Here is a 24192-nt window from a genome sequence, read left to right as displayed (position 1 = left end):
CTACATTCTAGTTGGAGACAAGATATTGAGAAAACTTGTCCCATATGTGAGCTCAAATTTCTCCACCTGTAAGGTGGTCATATTGCTTGCTGATTTCAGAAGGCTTAAGCCACTGGTTAAAAGGCCTTTTGTGCTCAATAATCAAGAAGCTACTTTAAAAAAGGAAAATCTTTTTCTTTGATTGCTGATAATTTACTAGAGTGACAGTATCCACAGAAAATTTCATTTATATAGAAAGTTATTATAAAAGAAATCTAAAATATGAGTTTGCTTCAAAATATTAGCTGGTTTAAGGTTTTAGGGGAGTGGGAGTGAGTGAAGGAGGAGGTTGTAGAAGAGAATGGAGGAGGAAATTGAGAAAAGACAAGCTGAACAAAGGAAGAATTTATGTGTGGCTCTGAGACTAGTCCTTCCCGGGAATCTTATCCCTACCACTGGACTGTTTCTTCAAAGGCAAAGATCACCCATTGTTCAACTCTGCATCTCCCACACAGCATATCTACCACTATGTAGAGTAGTTGCTTGTTGCTTGGTAAGTGTTTAACAAATGGTAAAACATTTTTTTTTTTTTTTTGGAGATGGAGTTTCGCTCTTGTTGCCCAGGTTGGAGTGCAATGGCGCGATCTCAGCTCACTGCAACCTCCTGGGTTCAAGCGATTCTCCTGCCTCAGCCTCCCAAGTAGCTGGGATTACAGGCATGCGCCACCATGCCCAGCTAATTTTCGTATTTTTATTAGAGACAGGGTTTCTCCATGTTGGTCAGGCTGGTCTTGAATTCCCAAACTCAGGTGATCCGCCTGCCTTGGCCTCCCAAAGTGCTGGGATTACAGGTGTGAGCCATCGCACCCGGCTGAAACAAGTTTTTTTTTTTTTTTTCCTAACAATAGCATTCTAGGCAGAAAGTCACACAACAGGAGGAAGCGAGTCTGATTCCCAGCATCAGATAAACTGCTAAACTGTACTGTGGGTAAGAACAAAACTGTGCTTACCAGAAAACTTTTTATTTCAATGAATTTCTAATAGTGAAATAAATTACTTTAAAGCACAACAAAGAAGAAAGTCAACACCCAAACGTTCTTGAGCTCAGAAAGTATGGTGCTTGATGGGAGGGTTAAAAGCTGTCAGCCCTGAAGACAGGCAGGAAAGTCTCTCTTTATGACCCCCTCCCGGCAAGGCTGCGTTTTTTCAACACTTCTAACCCTTCTGCATGGGAATCTTGGAATTTTTTTTTTTTTTTTTTTTTAAGAGACAAGGTCTCGCTATGTTGCCCAGGCTGGAGTGCAGTGGCTATTCACAGGCGTAACCCCACTACTGATCAGCAGGGGAAGTTTTAACCCGTTCATTTCCAACCTGGGCCAATTCACCCCTCCTTAGGCAACCTGGTGGTCCCCTACTTCTGGGAGGTCATCATACTGATGGCTGAACTTGGTGCAGACACGTCTCTGGCACAGTGTGCTACAGCCCAGGATTCTTGGGCTCAAGCGATCCTCCTGCCTCAGCCTCCTGAGTAGCTGGGACTCCAGGCATGTGCCACCGCACTGTCCTGGAATGTCTTTTTTTTTTTTTTTTTTTTTAAAGTGTCTCAGTTCTCTTAGATTAGTTTTTGACAGTTCCCTGGTATTCTCAAGGTGATCATTTAACACTTCATTAACAAGTCTATTACTGGAATTAATTCAAATGAGCCAAACCTAGTTTTAATTAAACCTCAATCTGCTCAGGGTAGTCTTTTTTCTCCTACATCAGTAGCTGCCTGCAAGGGCCCAGTTCCTTTCAAAACAAAGAAGTACAAAACTCTATAAAGTGTTCTGACATTATTTAAAAATTTATCTATGAAAATGTACCTATCTAGTTAATTTGGTTCCATAATTTGGTCATTCTGGCTTAACATTCAACTATTCAAGCAATGTTACAATAAAGTACTTGAAGAACTCACTGATTTTCTGGTATTTCCAATCATGTGTGCATTCATTCAGTCATTCAATAAATTTACTGAAAGGATCCTAGATGTCACACACTAAGCTGGGTGCTGTGCATGTTATTATTAACTACACCTTTGGACAGAAATAAAATACATCAAAGCACAGCTCTGGAAAATGGAAAAGCAAAATTTTAGTTGATTTGGTCAAACATTTTGCCTTGATTCGTATGTAGATATTACAGCTACATTTCCATTAGTGGACGTGGATTAGTGATGTGGAAAGTAAAAGTGAGAATTTCAAATGTCTAGTGGAATTTAACAGAATTTCCTAAGCCTCATTTTTTCTACTCCCTGGCCTGTGCTCAGTATTCCCACTCCAGGTACAGGCATCCTGGCAGCACAATTCCCATTCATTATTATCTCACCTGGGATCCTAGTGAAGTTGCCTTTCAATATCTGTCAACCTAGTCATATGTCCTGTTCTTCCTTGGGAAAAGCATAGAAACTGGAGGGGAAATATGGAAAAAGTTGGGAGGAAGGGGAAAGGAGTGCTCACAAAGTCGAGTGGAAACTGGATCTCACCTTCCCTTGCATGCTGCAGCTTTTCTGAAGGCTCTGTACTCTCACCAAAGAGCATTTCTTCACACAAAAAGATGAAAACATTTAACAATAAGCAACCACATATACATGTTTAAGCCTTACTTTCAATACCAGGTGCTTAATGTACTCTGGAATCCAACAATAACAAAGTTTTAATGATAAATGCAATATATTCACTGACATGGTTTGGATGTTTGTCCATCTCAGGATGGAATGTGATCCCCAATGACGGAGGTGGGGCCTGGTGGGAGGTGTGTGGATCATGGGAAGGATCCCTCGTGAATGGCTTGCTGCCATCCTTGGGTAATGAGTGAGTTATCGCTCTGAGTTCTCCCAAGATCTGGTTGTTTAAAAGAGCATGGTACTTCCCCTTATTTTTGAGACTCCATCTCAAAAAAAAAAAACCAGCCACAAATTCTTTGACATGCCTCCATTGGGGAGGTGGAATCTTGTTCCCCGCCCCTTCAATCTGGGATGGCCTTAGTGACCTGCTTGTTAACAACAGGTCAGAAAAGGTCATGGGGTTTCCACCAGGTTCTTTGGAATGCTTGCTCTCTGAAGCATCCTTTCTGGGTACACAGTCACGATGTCATGAGGAGCCTAAGCCACACGGAAAAGATACATGCATGAAGGTGCTCTGGTCAACAGCCTCAGCTGAGCCTGGCTCCAAGTCACTCCAGCCCAGGTGACATGTGAGTGGAGAAGCCTCCAGATGATCCCAACCACCAACCATCTCAGTCTTTCCAGATACTTGAGTCTTCCAGGCCAGTCCCAGACAACGGAGCAAAGACAAGTCATCCCTACTGTGCCCTGACCGAATTCTTGACCTGTGGCATCTGTGAGCATAATCAGACGGCTGCTGTGTCACACCACTAAGCTTTGGGGGTGGCTAGAGGCAAAAACTAGAAAACTGGTGCTGATTCAAAGCCTATATATAATTACCATGCTTCATTTTCTCACTACTAGCACAGCCCAGATTTCATCATTTAGTACAGATAAGTCATTTATCTAGGGGTGATGTGTCACACAGATCCATGTTCTAAAACAGGGCAAATAAATTATCCAATGTTAACTTTGATAGCTCTTAGCCATTTCTTAGTCACCTAAACCTGTGTGCTGAATCAGTAAGGTAAGTGTGCCTATGTGAAGTACCTAGAGAAACGCTAGCTATATGTATACATATGTGTGTATATATGTCTGTCTCTCAGATTCACACACACTGTTTCCACTAACACCACATCAGAAGGAGAGGAGATATAGCTGTTATTAACAGGGAGCTACTCACAGGCTCCACGATGTGTTTGCAACATTAATAAAACAACTTCTTCAAGGAATTAATTCACAAAACTGAAAATGATCACATTTCACTATTTCCAAAAATCTCTGAGATAACAAGGATCTAGCACAGATCAGAAAAAATGTTAAGGTAAAATTCTGATTTAAGAAAACAGTCGACTGGGCGTGCTGGCTTATGCCTGTAATCCCAGCACTTTGGGAAGTCGAGGCAGGCAGGTCACCTAAGGTCGGGAGTTTGAAACCAGCCTGACCAACATGGAGAAATCCAGTCTCTACTAAACATACAAAATTAGCCAGGCGTGGTGGCACATGCCTGTAATCCCAGCTACTTGGGAAGGCTGAGGCAGGAGAATCGCTTGAACCTGGGAGGCAGAGATTGTGGTGAGCCGAGATCATGCCATTGCACTCCACCCTAAGCAACAAGAGCGAAACTCCATCCAAAAAAAAGAAAAGAAAAGAAAACAGTCAGCTGGGCATGGTGGCTCACACCTGTAATTCCAGCACTTTGGAAGGCCAAGACAGGCAGATTGCTTGAGCCCAGGGGTTCAAGACCAGCCTGGGCAACATGGTGAAACCCCATCTCTACAAAAAATACAAAAAAAATGGCCAGGTGTGATGGCAGACTCCTGTGGTCCCAGCTACTCGGGAGGCTGAAACAGGAGAATCATGTGAACCTGGGAAGTGGAGGTTGCCGTGAGCAGAGATCGCACCACTATACTCCAGCCCGGGAGACAAAGCAAGACTCTGTCTCAAAAACAAAAATCAAAAATCAAAAAAAAAAAAAAAAAAAAAAAAAAAGAAAACAGTCTTAAACCAATCAAAATCAGATGTGCCACTTTATTCGATGCAAGCCAAATCAATCTTACAATAAAGTATTACATAAATGTAGAGTGGAGAGCTCATGGCTGATAATGTGAAATCTTTTACAAATGCCAAACTGACTTTATAAGCATTAAAAAAGCAACAAGTGGGCTGGGCATGGTGGCTCACGCCTGTAATCCCAGCACTTTGGGAGGCCGAGGCGGGCAGATCACAAGGTCAGGAGATCGAGACCATCCTGGCTAATGCGGTGAAATCCCATCTCTACTAAAAATACAAAAAAATTAGCCGGGTGTGGCGGCAGGCGCCTGTAGTCCCAGCTATTCAGGAGGCTGAGGCAGAGAATGGTGTGAACCCAGGAGGCAGAGCTTGCAGTGAGCCGAGATCACACCACTGCACTCCAGCCTGGGCGACAGAGCGAGACTCCGTCTCAAAAAAAAAAAAAAGCGACAAGTGAAATTATTGTCTCATATATGCAATGAAAATATTTTCTTTTAAAGTAAAAACAGACACCCAGTTGCTCCCCTTTTAGTACCACTGTTCTGCAGTCAATGCTGCCCTCTGGTGTTGCAAAATGAAAGTCAAATGTCAGAAAGTGAACACTGAACTTTACTGTTCACAGTAGTATGTTTAAATCAAGGCATCTAGTTGGGACTACAAATCCCATCAAAGACAAAATAAACAGATTCAGGATGTCATTTATTATCTACCGTATATGAAATTAGAAACTCTTTAAAAAGGCATTAAATCAGGAATACTAATTTATGAAAACAGCAGCTCTTAACTATGCTGTTAATGAAACATCACTAACAGTGAATTACACCTTCACATAAAATTATGTAATTCAAGAAAAACCTTGAAGGTATATTACCTCTGAGTTAAGAGGGTATGTAGGATAGTAAGAGTAAAGCCTCCCATCTATAAATAAGAAAATTCCGCAGGAAGTGAGCCAGGGTCGTTCTCATGGCATATGTATCAAACACACTAAAAAAGTGTCCATGGAAACCATACACCAGCCAGCTCTGCCTATTAGTAAACCTGACTATTTATTTTAGGAAAAAAGCTTAAGAAAAACAGCATGTTTGGCTGCTAGGTGGACTTATGCAATGTTTCAAGAAAAAGACTTACCAAGGCTGGTGCCATCCTGCCCCATGATGCACTTCATGGAGGTGATGATCTGCTCCACTACAGGAGGTGACAATGACGTGGCATACACTGCACTATGAGAATGTGTTCGCAGGTAGTCTATCAGCTCCTGGGGAGTTCACAGAGGCAGATAAGTAGAGACAATTCTTGCATTCACTGGCAATGTCAGTCCTTTCCTTCTAAGTTCTAGAGGACTCCTCGCTTCAGTGGCACTGGAATAGGGACACTAATCTGAGATACAAGGTCAACCAACATGGTCGAAGCATACTGCTGGCAACAACTGGGTCAGAAACATGGCAAAGTTCTTAGGTTTGGGGTGGGTTTTTTTTTTTTTTTTTTTTTTTTTTTTTTTTTTGAGATGGAGTCTCGCTCTGTCGCCCAGGCTGGAGCGCAGTGGCGCAATCTCGGCTCACTGCAAGCTCCACCTCCCGCGTTCACGCCATTCTCCTGCCTCAGCCTCTCCGAGTAGCTGGGACTACAGGCACCTGCCACCATGCCCGACTAATTTTTTGTATTTTTTTAGTAGAGACGGGGTTTCATCATGGTCTCGATCTCCTGACCTCATGATCCGCCCGCCTCGGCCTCCCAAAGTGCTGGGATTACAAGTGTGAGCCACCGCGCCCGGCCGGTTTTGTTTTTTAAACATGGAACAACATAGGAGAAAAACTAGTTTTAAAACAACCCCTCTAAATTTGGAGAATGTATCATTTAAAGTTAGAAATATGGCCGTGCATGGTGGCTTATGCCTGTAATCCCAGCACTTTGGGAGGCCAAGGTGGGTGGATCTACTGAGGTCAGGAGTTCAAGTCTGGCCTGACCAACATGGTGAAACCCCATCTCTACTAAAAATACAAAAATCAGTCGTGTGTGGAGGTGGGCACCTATAATCCCAGCTACTCGGGAGGCTGAGGCAGGAGAATCGCTTGAACCTAGGAGGCTGAGGTTGCAGTGAGCTGAGATTGCGCCATTGCACTCCAGCCGGGGGGACAGAGTGAGGCTCCGTCTTAAAAAAAAAAAAAAAAGTTAAAAATAAATGAACAAGGCTGAATTAAACAAGGTGTTTGGATTGCTTTCTAGATATAATGATTTAATTCCAAGTATCACAGAAAATGTCATCTGCAGCTCTCTGTGCCTGTAAAGCCCATCCTTCCACCCCTAAATAAGTTCTCTAACATCAACTTTAAGAGCATTAGAACTTCCTCCAGATATGCAGAAATGTATAAAATGATATAAATGTGAAATAGAAATTTACAAGGTATTTTATTAAAATGCCAATGACATCTCACTGAATAAAGTAAAACTCTGTTATTTACAAGGGTTTCAAAAAAACTTAACTGTATATCCCTATTCTTTGATATCTTTTAATTTCACCAAATCTTTAAAATGCACACACAAGAAGCTTATGTACCAGAACAAATTAGGGAGACACAAATGTGGCTATAAAACAGTTTTATCTCAAAAATATTAAAAATTGTACTAAAAAAACCAAAAGCACAAATATATTGTACTTAAATGATCTCCCAGAGTTTTATTTTCCTATCCTTTGGTTCACAGTCACAAGGCTTACTAAAAAACAACTAACTCTCCAAAGTGAGCCTGGTCCCATTAACAAAAAGGTAAAATTTGAGATAAAAATCTATCAAACCTGGCCGGGTGCAGTGGCTCACACCTGTAATCCCAGCACTTTGGGAGGCTGAGGTGGGCGGATCACGAGGTCAAGAGATCGAGACCATCCTGGCCAACACGGTGAAACCCTGTCTCTACTAAAAATACACAAAATTAGCTGGGCATGGTGGCACGCGCCTGTAGTCCCAGCTATTTGGGAGGCTGAGGCAGGAGAATCACTTGATCCCAGGAGGCAGAGGTTGCAGTGAGCCAAGATTGTGCCACTGAACTCTGGCCTGGCAATGGAGTAAGGCTTGGTCTCAAAAAAAAAAAAAAAAAATCTATCAAAGCTGATTAAAAGTCACTGAAAATGAGTTCTCTCTAAAAGGCTATCAAGTATTAAAAGAATGACCTTTTTTTCTGTGATAGGGTCTTGCTCTGTTGCCCAGGCTGGAATGCAGTGGTGTAATCATGGCTCACTGCATCCTTGATCTCCCAGGCTCGGGCAATCCTCTCATCTCAGCCTCCCCCATACTTGGGACTACAGGCATGTGCCACCACACCCAGCTAACTTTTTTTACTTTTTTGTAGAGATGAAGTCTCACTATGTTGCCCAGGCTGGTCTTGAACTCCTGGGCTCAAGCAATCCTCCCACTTCAGCCTCTCAAAGTGCTGGGATTACAGGTGTGAGCCACTGTGCCCAGCATAACCATTCTTTAAGACTCCCAATATTGAGTTGTGAAGCAAAATTAAGATCATTTATGAGCACTTCCTCTGTGCCATATACAAATACCTGACATACATTATTTTTTCCCTAACACTGCAGTCAACATTTAAAAATAACAGCTTCATTGCGATATAAGCCACATACCACAGAATTCACCGTTTTAAAGTACAATTCAGTGGTTTTTATTATATCCAGAGTTGTGCCACTTTTACCACTAATTTTAGAACATTTCCATAACCCTGAAAGGAAACCTCATACCCATTAGCATTCACTTTCCATTTCCCTATCCCCTCCGCCTCCGGTAACTACTAATCTACTTTCTGTTTCTATGCTTATTCTAGTTACCACATATTTTAAAACATGCAATATGTGACTTTTTGTGACTAACTTTTTTCACTTACCATAATGTTTTTAAGGTGCACCCATGTTGTAGCATGGACATATATTACTTTTTAAACCTTTACTACAATCTTACAAGCTGGGCATATTTATCTCTATTTTACTGACAAGGAAACTGGGAGGTTAAATGTTTTCCCTGAGGTCTAACAAAGTAAGCAGAGAAATATTCAGACCCAGGCCTCTGTCTTTATGGTTCACCATTTCTACCACACCACAGATTCTTACCTGCATCAAAATTCACCATATGACTTTTTTATGACTACAAAGACCCAGAAAAGGCAACTTCATAGTTTAAAAATTGAAAAATACAATGCTTTGTAGTACCCCACAGCTGACACAACTTTTTTGCTTCCTGTCTGCATGTTCACTCATGATATATTTGTGTCCAAGGGCAAGGTGACCTGCTATTCCCATGGGCTCCCATGACAACCCCACTGTTTTTGAAACTGTGAGCACAATGAAAAACCAACAGAAGGCTGGGGCGGGCAGGGAGCACCACTGTGTGTTCTTTCACACAAGAGGGTATTCTATATCTCAGATCAGCATGTAGCTTAGAAAGAAGCTCAAATAAGAAAACAACAAACAATGAACAGAACCAGCCTTTAGTTCAGTGAGGAGACATTAGAGTCACTCACTGGTATTATGAGCCTAAACCAGAGGCAAATTTGCGGACATCCCAGTTCAGGGCCCCATCTGCTAGGCCTAAGGTACCAAATCTAATTGCCAGTGACTTTATCTCTAATCGCTCATTCTCATGGCTCGTTTACCTTCTTGCCTCCAATATATCCTCCAGAAGCACCAAAACTCTTTGTGAACGTTCCCATCATAACATCCACATCCTCGGGATCCAGGCCAAAGTACTCCACCACACCCCGGCCTGTGGGGCCCAGGGCACCAATGCTGTGAGCCTCATCCAGATACAAGTATGCCTTGTATTTCTTCTTGAGGGCAATCACTTCAGGAAGACGAACAATAGATCCCTCCATGCTGACAAAACATGAAAAAAATATATATACATACATATATACTGAGACTTCTTAAATCAAAATTGGGAGTTTGGCACTTCATTGAGTTTACTGCTTTTTTTTTTCTTGAGACAGAGTTTTGCTCCATTGTCCAGGCAGGAGTGCAGTGGCATAATCTCGGTTTACTACAATCCCTGACTCCTGGGTTCAAGCGATTCTTGTGCCTCAGCCTCCCAAGTAGCTGGGACTAGAGGTGCCCGCCACCACCACGCCCAGATAACGTTTGTATTTTTAGTAGAGATAGGGTTTCCCCATGTTTCCCAGGGTAGTCTCGAACTCCTGGCCTCAAGTGATACACCTACCTTGGCCTCCCACAGTTCTGGGGTTATGGGCATAAGCCACAATGACCGGCTGAGTTTATTGGGTTTTAAATGGTCTGACAACTGTATCTGTGGCTTAAACTGACAAAGGTAGATGAAGCCATGGCAAGGCAAAAGACTAGGGGAAAGAAAACTGGACTTTTAAAACAAGCACTGGCTGGGCGCGGTGGCTCACACCTGTAATCCCAGCACTTTGGTGGGCTGAGGTAGGCGGATCACTTGAGGTCAGGAGTTCGAGACCAGCCTGGCCAACACAGTGAAACCCTGTCTCTACTTAAAATACAAAAACTAGCTTGGCATGGTGGCGCACACCTGTAATCCCAGCTACTCGGGAGGCTGAGGCAGGAGAACCGGGAGGCGGAGGTTGCAGTGAGCTGATGACACGCCACTGCACTCCAGCCTGGGCGACAGAGTGAGATTCCATCTTAAAAAAAAAGCCACCCAAACCACCAAAAAAACAAAAAACAAGCACCAAACACAAGAGATCTTAATTCACGACAAAAAGAATTAAGGTCACAGAAGATTCTTCTAAAGCTTGTAATTACAGGCAACATGAGACTTTGCATCACATTGCACAGGCAATTAAAATGACACAAAAGAACAAAAAAAATTAGGTGGTAAAAATACATGTAAAAGCTGTAAAGTTAACCAAAATAAAATATTTCTTTTTAATTTTTATTTATTTTTTATAGAGACAGTCTCTCACTATATTGCCAAAGCTGGTCTCAAACTCCTGGCCTCAAGCGACCTCCCACTTTGGCCTCCCAAAGTGTTGGGATTACAGGCGTGAGCCACTGCACTCAGCCTAAAATATTTATTAAAATTAAATGGTGTGTAATTTGTTTTGACATATTAAAATATATATTCCAATTCTTGCCCCTACATATAAGTTCCCTTTACAAACTAGAAAAATAAAAGACCCAAATAGAAAGGGGATTTGGTGACTACGTTGTATAATGGAAAGAATAATGAAGAACTAGACAAAAAGACTTCTGTTCTAATGCTGATTCTGTTTCCAGGTATTTTAGCGACTTATAAATACTGTCTCCTTAGTTTCCAGAGGGGGGTAGACTAATGTTCCCTTCAGTTAAAAAATTCTATGACTTCATGGGGCCAAGCCACAAAGGTAAGAATAATAAAGCAGGATTACCTATATATTCCTTCCACAAGGATGAGAATTTTCTTCCAGGGCCTTCGTGTCCGAGGCTGACCATAAACAATGGCATCTTTCAATAGCTTCTCTAGGCTTTGCATATCTACAGAGCACAAAAAAGAACAGTCATACCACATCTTCCTCTTTCCTAACTTTATTCCGGAAAGGCAGAGATATATTTCTCATTCAGAAACTATGCCTCAGATAACAAAGGACATAATTAGAGTTGGGCAGAAAAAAGCAGGGCAAAATAGGTGAATTATTGCCACCTTGAATTGAAATCCAAAATGTAACAAATGTTCAAAACCATCAAAACTTGACTAAAGGACTGTGGTGGTTGACTCAGTTCATTAGCTTGCTTATAAAATGATCACTGTCTCATGTTAAATACCCTGCCATGAAGTTAGCTTCTGTGTGTTTATCGAAAAATACAGAACCAAACTGTATCTCTAATCCCAGTGAGTCATTCGGAAATAAATGCGTAAAAAAGAGCGAGAGAGTGTGAATAAACCATCACAGATACATACTCCTCCTAAAAAAATAAACACAAGGGGTAAAAAAACTTCACAGTGCGTGCTCCATTTCCTTTCACCCAGGACGTACTCAATAAACGCTTGTTAAAGAGTTTTATTTTGGTACTGGGTTAAAAATACACCCGTCTGGGGCATGTGTAAGTCTGTGTGTTAAGCAAGCCTGACAATCAGTTGAAATTATTCCATGTTTGACTTCATCAGTTGTCTATAAACAACCAAGTTCTTGTGGCTCTGTTGGTTCTTATGGTGGTTAATGGGCCTGGAAACAACTTGGCTGCTACTGCCATTAATGATGATCATAACTTCCTTGTTAAAGACAAATGCTTTGATGACCATTGTTGCCACACTACAGATTTCATACTTAAAATACTTGCCCTGAAATGAAGTACTTAAAAAAAAAACTCCCCAAAATTTAAGCAACATTAAGTCTAGGGAATTAATAGGGGTGGGAGACATTCTACCATAAAATCTTTTTTTTTTTTTTTTGAGATGGAGTCTCCCTCTGTCATCCAAGCGGGAGTGCAATGGTGTGATCTCGGCTCACTGAAGCCTCCACCTCCAAGGTACAAGCAATTCTCCTGCCTCTGCCTCCCAAGTAGCTGGGATTACCGGCACCCGCCATCACGCCAGACTAATTTTTGTATTTTTGTAGAGATGGGGTTTCACCATGTTGGCCAGGCTGGTCTTCAACTCCTGACCTCAGGTGATCTGCCCGCCTCAGCCCCCCAAAGCCCTGGGATTACAGGCATGAGCCACTGCGCCTGGCCCTACCATAAAATCTGATTTTGTATTCTGTATTGCTTGTCACTGGAGGAAGGGGTTATAAAAGTACATGATTTTGCTCTTTGCAGAAAACAATTTTGACAGAAAAAGAAATAAGGTAATAAAAACACAGAACACAAACACAAATAAGATAGCCTAAGGTTGTGATTGTGCTTACACATTCAGTAATTTTTAAGAAAAAATCGGCATACGACCTAATCAAGATTCAGGAGATGTTCCCTACAGAAGTAAATTATGTCCTGATTCAAAGCCTCCAGTTGTTTTTTTGTTTGTTTGTTTGTTTTTGAGACAGAGTCTTGCTCTGTCGCCAAGGCTGGAGTGCAGTGGCGTGATCTCTGCTCACTGAAACCTCTGCCTCCCGGATTCAAGTGATTCTCCGGCCTCAGCCTCCTGAGTAGCTGGGATTACAGGTGCACGCCACCACATCCAGCTAATTTTTGTTTTTTTTTTGTTTTTGTTTTTTTGTTTTTTAAGATGGAGTCTCTCTCTGTCGCCCAGGCTGGAGTGCAGTGGTGCAATCCCGGCTCACTGCAAGCTCCGCCTCCCGGGTTCACGCCATTCTCCTGCCTCAGCCTCTCCGAGTAGCTGGCACTACAGGCGCCTGCCACCACGCCCAGCTAATTTTTTGTATTTTTAGTAGAGACGGGGTTTCACCGTGGTCTCGATCTCCTGACCTCGTGATCCACCCGCCTCGGCCTCCCAAAGTGCTGGGATTACAAGCGTAGCCACCGTGCCCGGCCAATTTTTGTATTTTTAATAGAGGCGGATTTCACCATTTTGGCCAGGCTGGTCTCAAACTCCTGACCTCAGGTGATCCGCCCGCCTCAGCCTCCCCAGGTCCTGTAAAGCCTCCAGTTCTTAGGCAGAGAGCAATGTATGGCGATCAGCTGAAGACAAGTAAAAACATATGAATTATTTTAGTTTTCTATGTTTATATATAGAAGGAGGAGAAAAATAATACTGGTCAAAATTTTAGATAAAAGAAGTATCAGCCAGGTGTGGTGGCTCACGTCTGTAATCTCAGCACTCTGGGAGACCAAGGTGGATGGATCACTTAAGGTCAGGAGTTCAAGACCAGACTGACCAACATGGCAAAACCGTGTCTCTACTAAAAATACAAAAAAATTAGCCGGGTGTGGTGGCGGGCACCTGTAATCCCAGCTTCTTGGGAGGCTGAGACATGAGAATTGCTTAAACCCAGGAGGCAGAGGTTGCAGTGAGCCAAGATCATGCCACTGCCCTCCAGCCTGGGTGACACAGCAAGACTGTATCAAAAAAAAAAAAAAAAAAAAAAAAAGAAATATCTATAGCAGAATGCTTAACCATATTATCTACTTAGAAAAAAAAAATTTAACCTCTCTCCAATGTTATGCCCCCAAATTCCACATAAATTTAAATAAAAAATATCACAAAACTCCTAGAAGAAAACATGAGAGAATAATCTTATGATCTGAGAATAAGGAGGGTATTGTGTAAAATCCAAAAGTAGTAAAACAAGCGTGGCAACAAAAACATTTTCATGTGTCTGCACAGGAAGACACTGAAAACAAAGTCAAAAATATAAAAATAGTGCAGTCTGGGCATGGTGAATCACTCCTGTAATCCCAGCATTTTGAGAGGCTGAGACAGGAGGATCGTTTGAGCCTAGGAGTTCAAGACCAACCTGGGCAACACAGCAAGACTTTGTCTCTATAAAAAATAAAAAACACTAGTCCGGCATGGTGGTGCATGCCTACAGTCCTAGCTACACAGGAGGCTGAGGCAGGAGAATCATTTGAGCCCAGGAGGTCAAGGCTGTGGTGAGTTGTGGTTGTGCTACTTAACTCCAGCCTGGGTGACACAGCGAGACCCTCTCTCAAAAAAAAATAATAAAATAATGCAACATAAAGGAAAAGATAATTAACATAAAGGGCTCTTATAATCAGTAAAAAATAGAAATAGTTTGAAAATGGCCAATTTATAAAGAAATACAAACACATTAGTTTACAAGTAGGGTTTAAAAAACAGTAAAAACGCAAAAAGTTGCTCTATACCTAATAAGCAATGAAATAAAAAGTAACATTATTTCCTCATTAGATTTGGGAAGATTTAAAACGATTCACTGTAGCCTATGTTGGCCAGTGAGTAGGAAAAGTCAATCTCATGTTGCTGAGGAAAAATTCATACAAGACGCAAGCATGTGTATGTTCATTGTAGTACTATTCATGACAGCAAAGATATAGGATCAATCTAAATGTCCATCAACAGTAGACTGGATTAAAAAAATGTGGGCCAGGTGCGGTGGTTTATGCCTATAATCCCAGTACTAGGAGGCAAAGGTGGGTGGACTGCTTGAGCCCAGGAGTTCAAGACCAGCCTGGGCAACACGGTGAAACCCCATCTTTACAAAAAATACAAAAAACAAAAACAAAAACAAAAAACTTGGCCAGGCGTAGTGGAACACACCTGTAGTCCCAGCTACTAGGGTGGCTGAGATGGGAGAATCGGTTGATCTGGGGAGGTAGAGGTTGCAGTGAGCTGAGTTCATGCCAACGCATGCTAGCCTGGGAGACAGAACAAGACTCTGTCTCAAAAATAAAAATTAAAAAAAATATATATATATATGTACATATACACCATGGAATACTATGTAGCCATAAGAAAGAATGAGATCATGTCCTTTGCAGCAACATGGATGCAACTAGAAGCCATTATCCTAAGCAAACTAACACAAGAACAGAAAACCAAATACCACATATTCTCACTTGTAAGTGGGAGCTAAACACTGAGTACATACAGACACGAAGAAGGGAACAACAGACACTGGGGCCTACTTGAGAGTGAGGCAGGGGAGGAGGAGGAGGGTAAGGTTCGAAAAACTACCTATCAGGTACTATGCTGATTACCTGGGTTACGAAATAATCTGTACACAAACCCCCGAGACATGCAATTTACCTATATAACAAACCTGTACATGTACCCCTGAACCTAAAATAAAAGTGAAAAAAAAAAAAAGGTTCATATAACGTTTAGAGGCAATTTGGAAAAGTATTAAAAATGTATACTTTTAACCATGCATTCTGAGACTGCTAGAAATTTATCCTAAGGCACTAACCAGATGATTATACAAAACTGTAACTGTAGTGCTGTTCCCAGTAGAAAAATTTAGAAACAGCCCTGATGTCCAATTGACGGGGCAATTAAATGAGGGCACATCCAGACACTGACTGCCACACTGGCATTTAAGAATGAGGTAGAGTTACATGTAATGACAAACAACAATCACCGTGTGTTGTAAAAAGAGGCCAGGCATGATGGCTCACACTGTAATCCCAGCACTTTGGGAGGCCAAGGAGGGAGGATCAACTGAGGTCAGGAGATCAAGACCAGTCTGGTCAACACAGTGAAACTCCGTCGCTACTAAAAATACTAAAAATTAGCCAGGTGTGGTGGCACACCCCTGTAATCTCAGCTACTCGGGAGGCTGAGGCAGGAGAATCGCTTGAATTTGGGAGGCGGAGGTTGCAGTGAGCCAAGATTGAGCCACTGCGCTCCAGCCTGGGTGACAGAGCGAGACTCTAGTCTCAAAAAAAAAAGGAAAATAACAGGTTACATAGTGATATTTAATAAGATCTCATTTCTCACTGCAAAACATTTTAGACAAGACAAAAACAAGAACAAAAGCAAAAATGATCCTTCCATCCAGGGGTACACCCCTAACATTTTGGTATACATTCTTCCAAACTTTTGTCTGTGCCTGTACACATTTTGGGAAAAGATGATATTAACATACAGTTTAGTCATCTTTACTGCCTATGTGTGTGTTTTAACTATGAAAGTTACGCATTTTTATTCTAAATAATCATTTTAATAATACATAAAGATATTCCCACTGAGGGAGGAAAGGTCTGGCTCAGGGCCACCCTTCTCTGTGCTCCCACAGCATCTATTCATAGCTGTACTTCAGCACGTGTCCGCTGTATTGTAAGGACTGGCTTATCTATTAAGTCTCTTCATTAACCAGTCAGAGATCTTAATTTATTCATTTAAATACCGCTAGTCTTATGGCAAGATACACTATAGGCATCGAGTAAATGCATTTGAGTAAGGGATCTGTAAACAAGGAAATGGGATGGAAAACTTAATGGTCAAATAAAAGGATAGTATTATATTTGTACAAGAGGCTTCCTTCAACCTCTAATTTTAAAAGACTGGACCAGAAGAACATTTTAAATGTTGCTACTTTGTCTTCATTTATACTTTCAACTGCTAATATAACTAATGTTAACTCCCACCATGGATCGAAAGAATAGTAAAACCAAGGCCAGCAGTGAATTCTTCAGCAAACTCACTGTTGTGTTTGAAGATTCGAATGGTTGCTCCTGACAGTCTGGCTCCCAGAACCAGTGATGCATGGTTCAGTTCATCACTCAGAATCAGGCAACCCTGCAACATCACAGAACAGAAAGGTAAGAAGCTGGAGGGGAAAGGGTTAGTTACACAAATCACAAAATGCCACAAGCACTAATAGCTGTATCTTATTAAGGAAATCATGCACAACAGCACAGTGATCAATTTTAAGAAGAGGAAAAAACTGTACACGATCATTTGTTTTTTGTAAAGACACCTTAAAAGTAAATGCAAAATTCTAGCCTTTTAATTTAATATCTTCAGTCCCATGACTGATGTAAATATTCAGATATATGGCAACAGGTCTTTATTTATATCTAAAACATGACATATCAGTCTCTAAAACGTTTTGGTTTCTTTACGTGAGAGAATTCCATGTAGTTTTAGTATGATGTTCTGTTTATCTGTGGGAAATGGCAGCTGATGGGGTCATGTCTGTGGAAATGGTGCATTCTCTCACTACTACTCATATCCAGAGTCCAGGGAAGATCCTACTTACTAACTTTTTCCCCACATAACAGGGACTGTAGGCTTCAGTTTTGTCTTAAAAATCCCCAAACAAGCTTTGCTTTAACACACAAACATCAGTTTCTGCTAAGGCAACAAGAAAAGGCTGAAGATCTCGGTTTGGTTTTTCTTTTTCACTGCAGTTCTTACTCTTCCATCTCTCAGGGGGCCCTTCAACCTGTCAGATCAGAACTCAGAAACGGTTTTTCTCTGTCAAAAATAGCCTCAAAATATCCAATTAGATGAAAAAGGTGAGAAAGTATATAGCATGCTCCCACGAGAATAAAAAGAAGAGAGAAGATACAAAGACACACAGTCATCCCTCAGTCTACAGGAGGACTTGGTTCCAGAACTGCCTCATCCCCACATTTATCCAAATCCATGCATGTTCATATCCTGCAGCTGGCCCTGTGGGAACTGCAGGCCCTCCATATACTTGGGTTTTGTGTTCCATGAATACTATATTGTGTGTATGTGTGTGTGTGAGATGGAGTCTTGCTCTTATTGCTGGAGTGCAGTGGTGCGATCTTGGTTCACTGCAACCTCCGCCTCCCAGATTCAAGTGATTCTCCTGCCTCGGCATCCCAAGTAGCTGGGATTACAGGAGCCCACCACCATGCTTGGCTAATATTTGTATTTTTAGTAGAGATGGGGTTTCACCATGTTGGCCAGGCTGGTCTTGAACTCCTGACCTCAGGTGATCCACCCGCCTCAGCCTCCCAAAGTGCCAGGATTACAGGCGTGAGCCACTGTGCCTGGCTGAAAACTGTATTTCTGCTCCATATTTGGTTGAAAAAAATCCATGTATAAATGCACCTGCATAGGTCAAACCATGTTGTTCAAGGGTCAACTATATATATACACGTTTATCTATTACAGAATATTCTTAAAGGAATACTTAAGAAACTTGTAATAGTAGTTGTGCTTGAAATTTTTATTATGCACATAATATTTATTAAGATAAAAAAGCTACCTAGTTAAAAATGTATAGATTAAAAATGAAGTGGCCAGGCATGGTGGCTCATGCCTGTAATCCTGGCAATTTGGGAGGCCAAGGTGGGTGGATCACTTGAGGTCAGGAGTTTGAGACCAGCCTGGCCAACATGGCAAAACCCCGTCTCTACTAAAAAGAAAACACAAAAAATTAGCTGGGCATGGTAGCAGGTGCCTGAAATCTCAGCTACACAAAAGGCTGAGGCAGTGAGCCAAAATTGTGCTGCTACACTCCAGCCTGGGCAACAGAAGGAGACTCTGTCTGGGAAAAAAAAAAAAAAAAAAAAAAAGAGGAGGAGGAGGAAGAGGAGGAAGAGGAGGAAGAGGAGGAGAAGGAGAAGAAGGAGAAGGGGAAGAGTAGAGCTGGCAGTATCAACAGACTCCTGGCTTTCAAATCTTTATGTATGCATGCATACACACACACACACGTGTGTATGCATGAGTTAGCATATATACGTATATTTTCTAGCTCTAGTCACTGAAAGGTGAGAAGCAGTGACACTCCTTCAGCAATAAACACACCTAGTTCCCAGACCTTGGTTTCTAAATATCATTCTCCAATAAAAAGAACCAGGGCTTCTTGGAGAACTGGTTAATTCCAAAACTGGGATAGGGAAAATATAAGATGATCCTGGGGCATTTTATCATGCCAGAAAGTATAAGAATGCTTTAAAAGTTATTATATATTCAAAGGACACAGGTACCCACCTGAAGCAGCTCCCAATGGCCAAAACTAAAACTCGAGCAACAAAAAAGAAGCAATTGTGTTGAATTATAAGCCAAGTAATAAAAATATTCACAAACCCACAATGACAGAAATAAATAAGGGAGAAGCAAGAACTCTTTCTTACACAAAAATTCTAATTAGTAAGTATAGAAAGAATGAGAAAAATAGAAAAATCACCATTAGAACACCAAGGTAATAACTGCCACAGGCAAGATCAGAGATGCATACTAAAGTTAGTGGGTGAAAGTTTAATCCAAAATGCTATATACGGTCCCAAAATATCTCTGCCACAATATATGGTGATTACAAAGGGAAAAGCAGTAAGTTGGTAGTAGAAAATCCCTGCTGACACCTGAGCCAAGTGATTAAGATTTACATCATCAGTAACATGTATCGAAACCACATAGTCTCTCGCATGATTCACTGAGAAGGGTATCACCTCTGTGGTAGCTTTCTCAATAATGCACGGACTCAATCAAACCATAACAACACAACAGACAGACCCAAACTGGAGACATTCTACAAAATAAGGGACCAGTACCCTTCAGAAGTATCAAGGTCATGAAAGACAAAGAAAAACAGGAACTATCTCAGATTGGAGGAGACTGAGGAGCTACAACAGCTAAAGGCAATGTGGATCCTCACATGGATCCTGAAGCGGAAAAAGGACATCAGTGAAAAACTGGTGAAAACCAAATACGTCCTGTACTTTAGTTATAGTATTGTGTCACAGTTAATTTCTTAGCTGTAAGAAACAGTTCCACTGTTATGCAAGATGTTAACATAAAGGGAAGTTGAATGAATGGTATACAGGAACTCTCTGTACTCTTTTGGATCTCTTTTTGTAAGTCTAAATTAAAGTTTCAAAAAAGTGTTAAAATTGAAAAAGCGAAACTGGCGGAGAAAATAAAGAGAGGTCAGATTTCTCTTCAGCAAGTCTTCAAATTCTTTACTTACCACTCTTGGTATTCAACTCTATCTTAAAAAGAACCCTCCCTTCCCTTCCCCTCCACACAACTTTTATTTTCTCCTCTTTCCAGCTAAATATTTTTCTGGCAAACCTGCAAAAGCATTATGTTCTTTTCTTCTGGCAAAAAGGAACTCTTTTTAGACAGCCTTTTTTAGACAGCCTTATTCATCATTTCAATGTATCAATCTGTCTTTTTCCCTTAGAACTTATTCTGAAGCTTTATTAAATCTTTGGTTCAAAAATAAAAGACATTCATACTAGCAGTCAACATCTAAGCACTTAATGTTTCAGGTATCATGTTAAAAGATTTAAAAGCATTATTACTTTTAATCCTCACAATAATTCTATGTAGTAGACACTATTATCACTCTCACTTTACATATGAGGAAACTCTTGTTCAGGAGTTTAAAATCTTGCTCAAGGTCACAAGCACAGTAACAAAGTAATAATAACAATACTAATTATCACCCAGGCTGGAGTGCAGTGGCACGATCTCTGCTCACTGCAAGCTCCGCCTCCCGGGTTCACGCCATTCTCCTGCCTCAGCCTCCGGAGTAGCTGGGACTACAGGCACCCGCCACCACGCCCGGCTAATTTTTTGTATTTTTAGTAGAGACGGGGTTTCATCTTGTTAGCCAGGATGGTCTCGATCTCCGCCCGTCTCGGCCTCCCAAAGTGCTGGGATTACAGGCGTGAGCCACCGTGCCCGGCCCTGGAATATAAATCCTTATGGTTGTATCTTCCAGTTCTGTGTAGAAAATGTCTAATTCTAGATAATCCTCTGTTAGAGCTTGTAAACATACAGAGAGAAGAGCAAGATGAGATTCTCTAATCCTTTAGTGTTAAAAATTCTAACAAATAAGAATCTCAGGCTTGTACTTCAAAATGCAGGACAGCAACGTATTATAATGTGAAGTCAAAGAACCATACGTTTATGTCTTACAAGGAATTTTGTGTATTTTACCTAAGTTGTTGAGTATTTTGGCATGAAGTTGTTGTTAATATTCCCTTATTATCCTTTAATGTCCATAGGACGTGTAGTGATGTCCCCCTCTCTCATTCCTGTTACTGGTAACATGCATCTTATCTCTTCTTATCCTGACCATTCTGGCCAGAGATTTATCAACTATATTCATTTTCTCAAAGAATCAGCTTTGGTTTCACTAATTTCCCTATTGTCTATTTTCTAATTCATTAATTTTTGCATTTATCATCATTATATTCTTCCTTCTGCTTAGTTTGGGTTTAATTTGTTCTTTTTCTAATTTTTTAAGCTACAAGCTTTACTTTTCTTTTTTTTTGAGACGGAGTCTGGCTGCTTTACTTTTTTTCTAATACAGGTTGAATATTCCTTATTCAAAATGCTTGGGACCAGATGCATTTCAGAGTTCAGATTTTTATGGATTTTGGATTATTTGCATTATATTTACCGGTTTAGCACCCTTAAGCATTTTCTTTGAGCTGTCATGATGACACTCAAAATATTTACGAGTTTGAAACATTTTAGATTTCAGATTTTGGGATTAGGAATGCTCAACCTGTATAAACGTTTAATGCTACACATTTCCATCTGAGCATTGCTTTAGCTTCATCCAACAAACTGTAATAGGTTATATTTCCATTTAGTTCAAAATATGTTTATTTTCCCTTGTTTTTTCTTCTTTGGCCCATGGGTTATTTAGAAATATGTTGTTTAATTTTCAAATATTCAAAGATTTTCCAGACATTTTTGTGTTATCAATTTCTAATTTAAATTCCACTGTGATCACAGAACATACTTTGAATAATTTTAATACTTTTAAATTTACCAAAACTGGCTTAATGGCCTGGAATACGGTCTTTGGTAGGAAATGTTTTCCTGTTGTTGAGTGAAGTATTTCATGACTCTCAATTAGGTCAACTGGTTGACAGTGTTTTCCAAACGTTCTATATCATTACTGATTTTCTGTTTCATTCTTCTGTTAATTAAGAGAGAGGGGTTAGGGCAGGGCACAGTGGCTCACGCCTGTAATCCCAGCACTTTGGGAGGCCGAGGCAGGCGGATCATGAGGTCAGGAGATCGAGACCATCTTGGCTAACACGGTGAAACCCCATCTGTACTAAAAATACAAAATATTAACCAGCCATGGTGGCGGGTACCTGTAGTCCCAGCTACTCAGGAGGCTGAGGCAGGAGAATGGCGTGAACCTGGGAGGCGGAGCTTACATTTAGCAGAGATCGCGCCACTGCACTCCAGCCTGGGCAACAGAGAGAGACTCCGTCTCAAAAAAAAAAGAGAGGGGTAATGTCTCTAATTACAATTTTCTATTTGTCTGCTTCTTTTAGTTTCATCAATTTCTGCTTCATGTACTTTGAAGCTCTGTTAATAACCCATTTATGCCAGAGGTTACAATTTTTTGAATTGCAAAATCAGACCCTGGCGATGACCTTGAGCAGTAGGATATAAATAACTCCCACATGCTTAGCGTTCCAATAATGGAACATTAGGCATAAATGGGATAAGCACCTATACATTTAAAATTATAACCTCTTGATGAATTAATTCCTTAATCATTACACAATGTTCCTCTTTATCACCAGAAATATTTCTTGCTCTGAAATCTGTTTACATTAATACAGGCACTTCAAATTTCTTCTGATTATTATTTGCATGCTGTATTTTTTTCTATCCTTTTCCTTTTAACCTCTGCGTCTTCATATTTAAAATAGGCTGCTATTTTATATTAGGAAACCTACTTAATTTTATCTGACAATCTTTGTCTTTTCATTGGAATGTACAAACCATTTATATTTAATGTTTATCATCACAGGTGGGTTTATATCTCCTATCTTGCTGTTTGTTTTCTATTTGTCCCATCTGTACCTTACAGACCCATACACTGCATAACTAAAAAGGACTTTAGAGTTAATCTAGCTCAACGACTTCATTTTACAAAAGAAACTTGGAGGATCAGAAAGATTATTTGACATGCTCACAGTCACACAGCTAAGCGTGACCATATAAACAACCAAAAAACAAAAACTCAATTCTCCTGCTTGAGTTAATCCACCACGTTTTCAATATACCATTCCTAGATGTCATGTTAAACATGAGAATAAATAACCTCAAGGGGCCTTTCAGGATGAGAGTACCAATCTGCTGAAATATAATTTACATTTACATACAGATTGTGCCCTCACACGTGCTATCCACTTGGAAATATATATATATGATATATAATATGTAATATATATGATATGTAATGTACATATATGTAATATATATATAATATACAATATATTATATGTATATATAAATATATAAACACAGGCTGGCCAACATGGTGAAACCCCGCCTCTGCTAAAAATACAAAAAATTAGCCAGGCGTGGTGGCACACAGCTGTAGTCCCAGCTACTTGGGAGGTTGAGGCAGGAGAATCGCTTGAATCTGAGAGACAGAGGCTGCAGTGAGCTGAGATGGCGCCACTGCACTCCAGCCTGGGCGAAAGAACAAGACTCCATCTCAAAAAAAAAAAAAGAAACACAATTTGTGGTAGAAATATCTTTGACTAAACTATGTTTAGCCTAAAGTTTACAACAGCTTTTAGCTCACTCTGAATGCTTTTCAAAACAAAAGAAGATATACATGAGGGAGTTTTCACAAATGACAGAGTGTCTTACTTTGCCAACAAGAGCAGGAATGTTCATTGAATTCGTTGCAAATCCCATGCCATACGCCATAGCAGCTTCTACTCCTAAGAACCTTGCTACAAGCTCCTCTAGTTCTTCATGCTTGTCCAGGTTTCCTGTGTCGAGAAGTTAATAAAGTCAGTATCACAAAATCCTGAATTTAAGAATTACTCATCACTTTATTAAAAGAAATCATAGTGTATGTGTTGTGTCCTTTTCAGACTGAGATCTATGAAGGAGTCAATATTATGAAGAGTAATATTCTTCATAATATTGTGAAGAGTAATATGTGCTCATAAAGAACACAATAGTTGAATAAAATCTGATTCGGCACCTGCAGTGGAATTTCCCCAAAGGGGGCTGCCAATAATGTCTCCCATTCCTGTTTGTGCACACTAGTTCCAGGTCTAGGCCTTAGGAGGCCTAGCAAAATCTGCTTTTACACTTTTGAAGTCAGCTGCTACGTAAAACAAACCAAATGGCCTGTTGCAAAAACAGAACATGGGCGGGGGGGTGGGAACTGGGGGATAAGAGACTATGGAAAGAGGAGAGAAAGATGTAAGCAGAGGGGGAGACAGAGAGAAAGAGAAACAGAGAAATGCCCAGCCAGCC

The 24192-nt window shown here is 40.7% G+C and overlaps 1 protein-coding gene across 1 annotated transcript in view; it reads right to left on the bottom strand.

The window, feature by feature from the left end:
- SPTLC2 (serine palmitoyltransferase long chain base subunit 2) overlaps positions 1-24192 on the bottom strand; it is a 112344-nt gene that overhangs the window by 33765 nt on the left and 54387 nt on the right. Inside the window, exons 5-9 of the mRNA XM_003260811.4 lie at positions 23572-23696; positions 16656-16749; positions 11006-11111; positions 9278-9497; positions 5762-5888 (exon numbers count right to left, since the gene is read on the bottom strand). Of these exons, the coding sequence (XP_003260859.1) occupies positions 5762-5888; positions 9278-9497; positions 11006-11111; positions 16656-16749; positions 23572-23696 (672 nt within the window). The remainder of the gene's footprint in view (positions 1-5761; positions 5889-9277; positions 9498-11005; positions 11112-16655; positions 16750-23571; positions 23697-24192) is intronic.

The sequence above is a fragment of the Nomascus leucogenys genome, chromosome 22a (assembly GCF_006542625.1).
Source record: "Nomascus leucogenys isolate Asia chromosome 22a, Asia_NLE_v1, whole genome shotgun sequence".
NCBI lineage: Eukaryota > Metazoa > Chordata > Mammalia > Primates > Hylobatidae > Nomascus > Nomascus leucogenys.
This window is presented reverse-complemented; position numbering and strand designations above follow the sequence as displayed.